General features: G+C 36.9%; 1 protein-coding gene across 1 annotated transcript in view; it reads right to left on the bottom strand.

The window, feature by feature from the left end:
• Nucleotides 1-1,246: 1,246 nt before the first annotated feature.
• LOC147652668 (uncharacterized) overlaps nt 1,247-12,829 on the bottom strand; it is a 33,979-nt gene continuing 22,396 nt past the window's right edge. The window contains exon 3 of the mRNA XM_086895156.1: nt 1,247-7,771. Coding sequence (XP_086751282.1) covers nt 7,672-7,771 — 100 coding nt within the window. The 3' untranslated portion in view covers nt 1,247-7,671. The remainder of the gene's footprint in view (nt 7,772-12,829) is intronic.

The raw sequence follows: 12,829 nt of genomic DNA, 5'->3' as shown, positions 1-12,829 counted from the left end.
GCTATTTCAGCCTCAGATCAGTCTCTAATACAGGAAAGAAATGGCATTGTTAAGAAGAATATGTTTTGATTTTCTTATCTTAAGTCATTCTTACCTTCAGTCATTCTGTAGTTGCTCATCTGTTGCAGCTTGAAACTGCTGAAGATACACAAACATGAGAAAGAAATAGCTCATCAGGAGCCAATGACATAAAACATGAAAGAAATGAAAATAAATAAAATAAAATAAAATAAAATAAAATAAAATAAAATAAAATAAAATAAAATAAAATAAAATAAAATAAAATAAAATAAAATAAAATTAAAAAAATAAAATAAAGCAGAAATCCATTAAAGAGCACTTTCATAGTGATCAGAGAATTGTTTTCAATGCTGACACATCTTGTGTGATCCTAATATTTCAACATCCAGTAGGAATGAACATCTGAGGTTTTCACTATAATACACACACATTTTTGATAGACTATTTGGACATCCTTTTTGAAAAACCAACGTCCTCTCATTTTAACTAAATACTATTTCGTAGCCTCCTGTTCTCTACATCTATTAAACAGATAATTTTTAAGTTTCCTGCTGACACTAGAAGTGATGTACATGAAGTACCACTGAAACAAAGAACATGAGTGTGGTTTTTCATGTATCTGTAATTTAGCCCAGCATTTTCAGAAGCTCAGCCTTCTCATCTCCAATTAGCAAGCACACCAACAGAATTATTTCCATTAAGACTAAAAGACCTAGTTTGATGGTGAAACTAGATTTACTAGATTTTCAAAACAGTATTTTTCTAAAACCAAAGCACTCACATGCCTGCTTGTGTGAGCAGATGGAAAGCACATCTGTTTTACTTCCATCAATGACCTTATTTTAAAGCAATTAAATATTCCTTCATAGTATGTGCGATGCAAGCAGTGGAGTTACATGCAAGTGCACCAAAACAGGGAATTACAACCAGTGATTAATCAGCAGGCTGACTCTTACCATTGCTGAAACTGAGAGATGCAAAAGAAGAAAATAATTACTACAGAAGATGATTTTTTTAACCATTTCCATCACAAAAAAAAGAGGTATATTATAGCTTTATTATAAACAAATATATATATATAAAATTGAATAAATAAATAGAAACTTACTAATTTCTTACAGTCTAAGTCTTGCAACTTCACATGTAAAAACCCAAGCCTCAATACCAAGCCAGAGTACCACAAAATTCTAGTCTTTAGGAAAGAGCCAGGCACACACCATTCTCATTTATTTTTTTCTAAGAGTTTAAATTTTTCTCCATTTTCATGCAGTGCTTATGATCTGGTCCTGACAGTGGGCAATTCTTGTGATTATATACATTTTATAGAACAGAAGAGTTATCACTTAGCCAATAAATCAACTACAAAAATATGAGAGTGGGAAGTGAAATTTTATTCTCTGTGGCACTGACTGCTGAGAAAGCAGCTAATGATAATGCCCAAGAGCTAGGCAGGCTAGTAAGAGAGAATCATGAAAGAATGTAAAATCTTGAACTGTTAGTTTTTCATTTGGTCTTGTTTTCTTAGGCTATTTTACCACAATTAGCACTATGCAGCATCAAGGATTAGCAATTATTTTTCTCCTGTTCTTATTGCAACCTTTATCTCTTAGACTGAAGAGGAATTTAGACAAGTTTTCAGTCTATTTAATGGAGAATAATACACCTCTTGAGATAATTAATAGCATCACAAGAAATCCTTGTAAAAACACATGCCTGCTTCTCATGCTGAACTTACTTTTCCCTCAGTACACTTCAGCAGAGTGTGCTGAGCATTAAATGAGTTTCTGATCACCCAGGGCAAGGTCAGTGAGACTGTCACTGGTGTCCCAAGCAGAATAATAGAGCTATCAGTAACAGTTAGATCAGGGTTAATAAGTGAGAGATAATGAGAGGGAATGAGAGGTCACATTGAAACACACTGCGAACGCCTTGGTTTACAAAGATGTTCTCCAGCAGCGCTGACCCTTATTTCCACCTTGTCCATGGAAAGAATCTACTTTTTAGTATGCTTTTAAACTGAATCAATCTTCATCTGACATTCATTTTTCTGTCAGCATCAGGCAAATAAGGGCCAAATCCTGCTGCATAACTGAGTTCCCCTGTTCACAAAGAAGGAAATCTCTTTTCAAGCCTCCCCAATGTTCTGCACATAAGAATAGTGAAAAGTTCACCAGAAAGTTATTCAAGTACTTCAGTCTTAGTGCTGCACTGTTTTTTATATCCCTCATTACTGCATTAGCAGGGAACTCCCACAGACACGGATCTCCCGCTTGCCCACCAATGAGAGACAAGAGCAGCCTAGAAATAAAAAACATGACTGGCAGCTGATTTATTGGTGGAAAGGAGGAACAAGACCTCAGACAGTAGTGAATAAAAAGAAAACAGCACTCCCTTCCCCCTACACATACATATTCACATACAAATCCACAGCTAAACTCTGCAGCTCTCTGCACTAAGTACAGATCTGCAGTACCTTTGAGGAAGTGTTTTTAATCAAAGTGGGGATAATTTGCTTCTTTTAGAACTACATGTAGTTTAGATAAACATAAAATTCCTGATATGGATTCAACCCTACCTGAAACTATTTGGAGAAGATATTCTCCTTATTTGAGTATTTTGCAGCAGACCTTCATGATCCTCTCACTTCCTGATAATTGTTCATGCAACATCCCCAACCTTCCAACCCAAACATTACCCTCTCCTGCTTTCATACCATGTGGCACTCCATCCTGGTTTCTTTGGGGCATAAAAACAAAAAGTTAGAAGCATCCAGCAGCATTTTTCAGGATCTATCTTTGGTAAAAATTTCATACCCAGGAAAGACGTAACTGGGTTGCTAACTCTCAATAGCTTTCAAACTACAATAGCAGGTCTTTCACACCTAAACAAATCAGAGAGAGAATTCTATATTATAACAAGGTCAGCATTATACAAATTTGTGTCCAAATCTGCATAGACCTGGCAACTAAATGGTACACTTATGAACAGTCCTTTCAAAAAAAAAAAAAGAAACTATAAAGCTGCTTCAGACCTGGCTGTCTTCCTCTTGATGATACAAAACAATGAAACACAGCAGATGAGACTACATAAATCTGTTCCCAGGAGATCTTAAGTCTAGAATTGACACAGAAGGAACACTAGATTGTCCACATTAAACAGGTAACTGGGTGGACTTAATTGTCAGCATGGAATGTTTTATATAGGTATTGCTATGGGTTTTTTTTTTTGTTGGTTGGTTTGGTTTTTTTAAGGGAGAATGAAGGAATTCAGGTTGTAAGGTTCTACTAATGTTGTAATGGATTTCATTTCATTTATCATAAATGCACAATATGGTTTGTGTGCTCACATGGCATCTCCTGCTTTCCTGAAAATGTCCTTTCACTATGATACATTAGCTTTTTTTATATATAATAAACTTGTGATTTGAAAGTCACAAGACTATTACTGGAGAGGATATAAGCAGATGTTTGCACTATAGACAAACACACAGAGACAAAAATGCACCCCTACACAGAATATCATGGGGGGTTTTTTAACTGTCTGGTATTTTGGCAATGCCAAAGGATTATAATATCCCCATCCTGAGGCCACCCAGCTCAGGGATCATATTTTCTCTGAAAAGGTCATTCTGCAACAGACTTCTCTTCCATTTCACTGTAAAAGGAGATTTCCCTCAAAAAACATTTCCCAAACATGGCCCCAATTTGCATAGTTCTAGGACTGCATCATCTTTGGCCTTACACCTGGCTTATTCAGATAATCAATGGACCTTTCAAACCAGCATCTCCTTCCTCTTTCCCACACTAGTCTGGATGAATTAGAATGACAGCTTGCCTGTCCACGGGGAAATTAAACTGTCGATCCTAATCCTGTAGAGCTATAAGGGGGCACTTCTCCGCCAGTTCTCTCCGTGACGCTGTCTACACAGTTGGAATCTCTTCTCAGAAGAGAGAGAAGAGCAATCAATAGTGCCTCTGAAAAAGATGCCATCACCAGCACGGTAGCACTTAGCCACTGCAGTGAACCACGCGCTTCTGATTAAGATGCCCAGGCAGGGGCCAATTGATTTGTCTGGCTGCACAGCATACTAACCATGAGTCTTAAAACTCAGCAGCTTCCCTGCCCTGTCAATCTCCACCTTCCCTATGTCTCTCCTCTTTGGAAAGGATGGAGCACATACTGGTGAACACAGTGCTTAAATCCATACGTTGGCAGAAGAAATTCTGATAGCTGATCTCACTCTGTGAACTCGGTGACTGGAACTAATGAAGCACATGACTACAACTCCTGAAGACACACAAGGAAGAGATAAAAATGGCCTGGTGGATTACACTTTGCCCATCTCCCTGGAGACTACTACTACAAAACAGTGTGTTCTTTAAAGTGACTAGAGTAATTCCTCAGAAGACTATTCCAGACCCTAGCAGGCTCCACTGTTGGTAACATGGGATGGTTTTTTTTGTCTCAGTGCTATTCAGTTTAATCTTTTCCAAATCTGATGATGCCATTATTGCCCATAAGATTCACTTCATTGGACCACACAAAGTCACTACTTTCTTACAGTCCTTGTTGGTGCTGGTGGTACTTTTGGTCTCAGAAATTTGCCACAGAAATAATTCTAATTTTCATTAACTAAACAATAAAAAAAAGTAGAAATGGGAGGAAGGAGGTGATTAAGAAAAGTAGGAAGATGGTAGTATCAGAGACATAGTACTGAAGAGCAGAACCAGTTGAGTCATCTGATGTGGCAAAGGCTCTATTTAATTTCAGGAGGATATTTCCATACTGGCATGGAAAAAGCTCAAGAAGGGCCATCATTTATTTTACTGAATCAGTTCTGTCACAGCCTTTCATCAAGACTCTAATGCTTCTTGAAAGCCTGTGCATACAACAGAGTTACAGCCTTGCCTACGAACCAAGCAGAGTAGACATTGACCAGAATATTCAGGAAGCAGGCAAAAGATCAAACAGCCATTCTATTTACTTTGCCTGGGCTGACTGCTGCTGCTGCTCCTGCCACCACCAATTAAAGAAAATTAAGGATATAGGAGCAGTAATTTTGGAGAAGTGGTCAATACAAGATTGATTCCCCCATCAATCACTCATAGGAACAGCAAACCTGACCCTTCACAGATGTCTTCCCAGCACAGCACATCAGTTTGGTTTTTTTTTCCCCTCAACCTCTTTGTCTCATAACAGGAACAATTCAGCCACAACTTTGTGACAACATTTCACCCTTCTGAGAGGCACAACTTACTTTTACCAGAATGTTGAAAATTGCCAGAGCATCCTTGCCTCTTTTTTCCTTCTTAACTACTTCAAATGTGATCACATCTTCCTGATAGCATAAACATAGTACTTCAATGCAATCACTTCTATGCCCAAAGCATGTGGTTCCCATACCAACATCCATTGTACCACTTAGAAGCAATCAAAGTTCTCAGAAAAGTGCATAAACAAAACCTAGATTAAAGGTGTCTGGTGTGTTGTCCCCTGTGTTCTTTCACAAGATGGCTCAGCATGTGTGTTTCCAAATCTTTTTGCAACATACCTCTCAATTTCAGATACAACTTAATACTAGCCATATTTTCTGGCATTACTCCTTTCCATAGATTTGGATCTTTCAGAGACTATGTTTGATTCCTTCCAACTCCACACATCAGATTATTTTCCTTTTTACAAGATAACTCTGTGCATGTTGCTATGTGTCTGGCAGTAACACAGATATCTAAGGAAATGATGGCCTCTTTATAGGCTCCTTTCAAATCAACCTGCCATCTCATAATCAATAAACACATTTTTGCCTTGTGTGCCTATCAAATCTTGTTCTAGTTCAGGAGAACTGAAAGTGATTAACACGGTCTACATGCCACCTTTCTCTTCTTTTTCCTCACTTGTCTTAGTAGTCTCTCAAAAAATACAGAGGAATGGGCTTTTTGACAGTTAGTATCTGGACTTATCTTAATAATATTTAATGTTCTCTGTATTGGCAGCACTTCTTAGATCAACAATATCTGTCTCATGTAAAACAAAGTTAGTGTAGCACTTACCTTGACACTATCTCTTTCTAATTTAATACATTACTGTTCACTATTACCATTTGTCTCCTCTGCTCCTTCAACCATACTTCAGTCCAGAGTTCACAGCCCTTAGCTCATATATAGAGCTAAATCATATTTAAAATAGGTGTCTTCAGCAATCAGGGAAAATACAAAGGAAAACAATGCCACTGATTTTTGTGAAACATGATATGAACTAAATACAGAAGCAGGAACACATCTTTATATCAGTACTATTATAATATCAAAAAATACTTTATAATTATACCCTTGGGAGCCATCCCATATCTCAACCACCAGGTGGCAATTTCATCCCATTATATGTTCCATTAAGTAGGCAATGGCCTAAACTGTGTGGAAAGATGAATGTGTTTTCATCAATTGATATAATCTGTAGAGGGACTGAGAGATTTCCATGGCAGGCAGGAGAAATGGCTTTCCTTCATAGAGGAGAGCTGATATCTTCACATAAGTGGAATAGTCTTCCTTCTTTTATTTGTGGGTATCTAGTGAAAATCCCTAGCTTCTCACCTGGGAACTAGCACTATATAATATTTGGCAATTAAAATGGAAGTCCTGGCCTCACTGAAAATAAAAGGAACTTACTTCCCATTCAATAGGGGTTTTGATCAAGAGAACATGAAGAGAAAACAGTTCTCAAGAAAATAAACTAAGTTCTTTATCAGTCTCATTTCAAATTGAAGTAAAACCTCACTTTTTTGTATTACATGGATTTTGAAATTATTACACAGATATTCCCTGACCCTTAATATTTTCTTTGCTGACACCATATTCCCTGAAGTCTCTTCTATCTCTCTTCAATTCCAATGATGTTTATCTTCATCTTTCCTCCTCAGTAGATCTTCTAGGTGTGGGGCTGAGCAAGAAAGAGAATATATCTCCTTCAGGAGCCACATCAAGGAGTGGATTTCATCCTCTGAATTATTCATTCTTGATCTTTGCACAGCACATAACGAAGTAACTAATGACATACCTTAACAAGTCCATGTGGAAGCAGTCAACTGCTCTGTATTGCAAAGTCTCACATCCAGCTCTGCTTTGAGCCCATTTCCAAAAACAAAACACAGAGACAAATTTAACCTTGTTCTGAATTCACTAGTGTGAGTTACATGGCTCAAAATTAGTAATGAGCTATATTTCCTATTTTGTTTATAACACATATTGACTATTCATTTACTTCTGATTTTTCACTGTTTCATATTCAAAACTATATGACTTTGATATCAAAAAGAAGGAGCATTCATGTTTTATAGACATCTATATATAAAGCAGAGCCTTGTATATAAAATATACAGACATTCAAAATCTTTAACGATAATGATAATGCAGTTAAAGCCAGCATGTTATCTGACTGTGTTCAGCTGACAATTTTAAATATTCCAACTATCTGGAAGGGAATAATTAGCGTACCTATTTCTTATCAGTGTGAAAGTTTTGATAAAAATACCCCACACCTACAGAGGAAAGGGTACAAAATAACTCACTTCTTTTCATGTCTCTTTTTCAAACAGGAAAAAGGATATATTGATGTGATGAGGCTATTTTCAAACCTTCAGCAATTACAGATGATTCATTCTGCACTTCCTGAAGTGTTCCTGATCAAGTTTTTCAAGCAGAAAAGTTGTCTAGGAAGCTGTGCTCTGGCAGCAATTACACATTTTCCGCTGATGCTGAAATAGTCAATATTTTAGAGGTAGTAAGTTGTGAAGTTTATGTGTTTCCCTTTGCTGCAGATATGACTCGAGTATTCATGGATAAACCAGCACTGTAGGAAGCTAGCCTGGGGGGAAATGTCTTATCCCCTTATTATATTGCTCCCATATTTGAAGTCTGAAGCCATCATGTATGAGAAACACTCGCAAGCTGAAAAGGGAAGTATTATTCCAACTCCACTATCACAGGAATACTGTCACATCAGAACAGACTAGTTTCATTCTGCTTTGGTAAACTGATCCACAGTCTTAAACCTTTGTTTGAAACCTCCAGGGCTGTAACAAAAGTAGTGCTGTGCTTATAGCAGAAAAGCCCTGTCAATGCATTTTTCCAGTGGGGCTATTACACAGCACAGACTAAGAAGGCCCTCCCTGGGAGAAACCCAACAGACCGACAATATTTGTCACTTCTTTAAAACAATTGTACCTTTTTCGAAAAGTAAACCTAAGATGTTTATACCTGTATTGGGTTTATGTGGCAAGGTTTTAGTAGTAGTGGCTCTGTGAGAGACCCCAGAACTACTCCCACATTGTACAGACTTGGAGGAAATGATGTTTTTAGTTTTGTCACTGTTTCTCACTATCCTACTCAATATTTAAGTAGCAATAAAATAAACTATCCTTCCCCACATGTTTTCCACACCACAGAATGTCAGCTTGGAACATGATTTCAGAAGGTCCATCCCCACTGACAGAAGGCCCACAAAGTCTCTGGAGCTTCTTGCTCAGTTTACAGCCATGACACCCTGGTGATCCAGTTTTTGACCACCTTTCCTATAAAGACACATTAATTTGATAAGCAGCAACCTCTGGAATGACAAGTAGCAAGCACCATGACTCTAGAAAGACACAGCTTAGTGGCAAACATGATGGTTGGCACCTGGACTCAGTGATCTTAGAAGTCTTTTCCAACCTTAATGACTCTGTGATTCTATGATTCTATGACATGCCAACCTGACAGCCCTCACAGAGCTGGGAAAAAGCAAAAATTAAACGGCCCCATAACAAAGAACTTTCTGTATAAGTGGATGACACATCTGGTCAATGTCAACTGCAAATATTATTCACTTGCATTTTCGTATAAGCCATGAAGAACCTACAGATGCCTCTTACATCTGCTTTGGGACACACAGGTTTGCCTGCAGCCATTGTCTGCTATCTCATGAACCAAGACTGATGAAAACATTTAGCAACAGAAGAGTAATTGAGAAAACTTACACTTGGGATAGGTCCTTAACAGTTGTTACTAGATTTATGAAATATTATGCCTGAAGCAAGAACTGCATTATAAATCCTTTCAGCTCCAGACAGGTGATATTCATTTTTTCACACCAGTGGCACATTAATGGAGACAAACCACTTCCACATTCCACAGATCTGACATTGACAGCTGTACAGAAGTATATATGCAGCTGGGTCTCCTGTTCAGTAAATAAAAGGAAGATCAAAGCATGTACACTAATTGAGAGGAGCTTGCCAAAGGATATATTGTACTTGTTTTGTCTTTTGATCAGATGTGTGCACTATTAACTTATTAAAGTGGGGAACTTTAAAGCAGAAACAAACTTCCCAAAAACTTAATCAATCTCTTCTTAATGTTGATGTATATGAAGTTTTTGGCACTAGTATAGAGAAAAAAGTACTATTTGACTACATGCTCAAATTAACAACCACTCACCACAAAATTCATAGACAAGTTCTAATGCATAAGTCCTGATTCTGAATTTTGATTCATAAGGGCATCCTACTTTTGCCCCAACCTTGTTCTCAGTATTCTATTTTAGGAAGGCTGTGAAGTGTTTATAGAGGAATACCCTGAGAAATACAGGGTATTTTCAGCCTAGACTTCAAAAACTTCTCTGTTTTGTGGGGTAATTGCTGTACATTCCTGCTACTTCACAGAAAGAAGGATTATCTTCTGAATGCATTTTGACAGCATATTCTGATTATTTCATATGTAAAAAAAGTAATGGGGATGCCACTCATAAATAGAAATAAAAAATATATTAGAGATGTAGGAAATGTACCTCTATTAAATACACATATAGATACATTTCCTATGCTACATATACACTCTGTGCTATAGAGAGTCTTTGACAGTCTAGGGAACTTTAAAACCTGTTTCAACAAACCCATGCATGCCTCTGCAGTTATCACATTCTTTAAAAAAAAGCATTGCTGCAGTCTTGTATTATTTTTAGCACTTACAGCTATCCTCTGTAACAGGGAGCATGCTAAGAAAATATGGAAAGGTTTTCATCAACACTAAAATAATTATTAAAATGAAAAATATGACAATTATTTTTACCAATTTCCACCTTTTAGTTGTTATATTTGAGAATTTTAGCACGCAGCTGAAATTTCAGGTGTATTCTCAGCATATATTGTTTAGCAGAAGATGAGCTCTTCAGTCAGACTAGTGCTTTCACACATATATTCCCATGCTTCATAAAAGCATCCCTAGCATTAGGTGGGATTTAAAGACATCGACTAGAGTCTGGAAGTCACAATAAACTAAATTTTGCATATTATAGCCATTTACAAGAGAGTCCTTCATTGTCCAGAGAGTAAATGCATCTGCTGATGCATATTCTTGAACAGACTTCTCTTCCTAAAATGTGTTTCATACAGCACAAGGCTTTCTGACTTACAAGGTAGGTATTAAATTTGTTATGGATGTCTATTTTCTGCCTGTTTTAGATGAAAAGTATTGACTTTTCCATTATCCACATCATCCTGCTCTAAATGTCAGACACCTCTGAGGCATAAAGAAGAAAGTTGCAGCTTTCTCAAATTCATTTAAATGTAGTCTTTAGAAAACACCCTTCAACAACCCAGCCAGGACCTGCCCTGCTACAGTTCTCATGTTCTCTCTCTCTGACAGAAAAGTCTCTCATTCCCCTTCTTGTGATTGAACACCAGATTTATTTTGTACTGTGAACTCATTTTACTGTCTTGGATTAAAAGAGATAAGCAGCAAATACAACAAAATTTAGTAACAATCTAATTCACAGTCCTTACCCAACTGTTTCAGTTCCATTGATTGCTTCTTTTAAGGGAAAGCTTTCTACTCCTCAGACTTTTAATGAGGTTTTCACACACTTTTAGGGACTTCCTATTTTGATTCCCATCCAAAGAATGTTTCCTTTTAAGATGCTACAAGTTTTTTCTGAAATAGTTGCCATTCAACCATGTGAGAGCAAAGTGCATGTTGCTTTCTCTGTTGGAGGGGAAAGACTGGATGAGTTTCTTTAGAAGTTTGTTTCTCTTCACACAGCTGGACTTGTCTTCCTTCAGTAAACTCAGGCATTAAAACAGTCTGTTCCAACATCTCCATTTTACACCCTGCAGTAGCTCTTTTCAAAATATAAACCACTATCCAGCCTGATGAAAAAGCCTTAATCTAAAAGCTTTTAGTGTAAGAACATCTAAATTCACCAGCAATTAGTCACAATGTTTTTGGAAGCATCTTCAAAATTTTCTAGAAAGAAATAAATGCTACCAACATACATTAGCTTCTCTGTAGCTGTTGCATGTTTATCTAGGGTGTTTTAAAAAGAAAGTTATACTTTTTGTTTAAATTAATGTTAAAACTTTTTTCTATTTTGGTTTTTTTTTTTTTTTTCCTCCTTGGGACTATGTTCTGGACTACCCACTTACTATTCAGTTGCCTTTGATGTTGATCTTTCCAGTTTAATAACTTTCACAAGCTGACCACTACAAATAATCTACAATAACTCATATTTATTTCATGATTGGAGAACAGCTGGCTAATCAAAAGATAAGCCCTCTACAGTATTATGAAAGGATATTTATAAATCAAGACTTTATACAGAGTTGCCCATTATTATAATAGTCTAGTCTGCTCTTGGACCTAACAATGTCCACTTGGCATTATTCTGTATATTGTTTTCATATGTTTTCAGTAACTTTTACCAAAACTAGCGGTCCCTGAAATTTTTCCAAAAAGGGGGTATTTCCATTATATACTGATTTCCAAAAACTATCAGGCTGCAATTTACCTTTCTAGTTTAAGCCTCTAACCATGAATACTGCTAAGCTGAGGATTTTTCTGAAAGTGTTTTTGTTTCCATTGCCTGGTAGTGTTCTTCCTAGCAACTGGCACCTGCAGTGGCTCTCCAGCTTTTTTTAAGCTTGTTTCCCTTAAGAGCTGCACCATAATCCAAGACTGAATTGTTCAAAATGGCCAAAATTGATTTTTCCTGACTCAAAGTAAGCCCTTTGCTTTATATACACACCTTTCTGCCTGACATTTACCCATACCTTTTCAGTCCAGCTGACACACACAGCACGACACGTTGATTTTCTGGGATCTCATTTATGAGTTCTTTTAAATAATCACCCACTGCATGTTTCAAGTCCCCCTTATCATTCATGAACACAACATCACCTGTCAAGGTATTGGCAATGATCTTGCATTTCTATAAAAGAGTGTTAAGTGATTGTAAGCAGGGTGAAATGGGCTATGAAAATGTTTTTATAACTGGCATGTAACTGTCTTTGGCATGCTTCAAAGGCAGGCAAACAATTTCATCACATCTACAACTATATAATGAACCCTGGCAATTACTGGGAGGTAGAACTGTAAAAGCATTTACTGGAGTCAATGGCAGTCCTTAAAAAAGAAAATGCTTATTCTTTGGCCACATTTACTACATGAAGAATTTTAGAACAATTTCATAATCTGGCATTTTGTGGAGCTCACTGATTAAATTGTATGGTTTTGTTCATCTGTCATTCTGACCATGCAAGTGAAAGGAGATGCTACGTACGTTAATGCTGTCAATTCTCAAAATAACAGAGGAAAGTAAAGGTTTAATCAAATTTTTGGAATGGCCAACACAATAACTTCTGCTTTTGCTTACAGAAAGGAATGGAATATTAAAAATAAAAATAAAATTTAAAAAAAAGCAAAACCACAAAAAACCAACCAACCAAAAAAGAGAATAGATGTCATAACCAGTTTGAACTTTTAGCAAAATAGAACATACTTAC

This window comes from Cyanistes caeruleus, chromosome 6 (assembly GCF_971803275.1).
Source record: "Cyanistes caeruleus chromosome 6, bCyaCae1.hap1.1, whole genome shotgun sequence".
Taxonomy (NCBI): Eukaryota; Metazoa; Chordata; class Aves; order Passeriformes; family Paridae; genus Cyanistes; species Cyanistes caeruleus.
The sequence above is the reverse complement of the archived record's forward strand: the minus strand, read 5'-3'. Positions and strand labels throughout refer to the sequence as shown.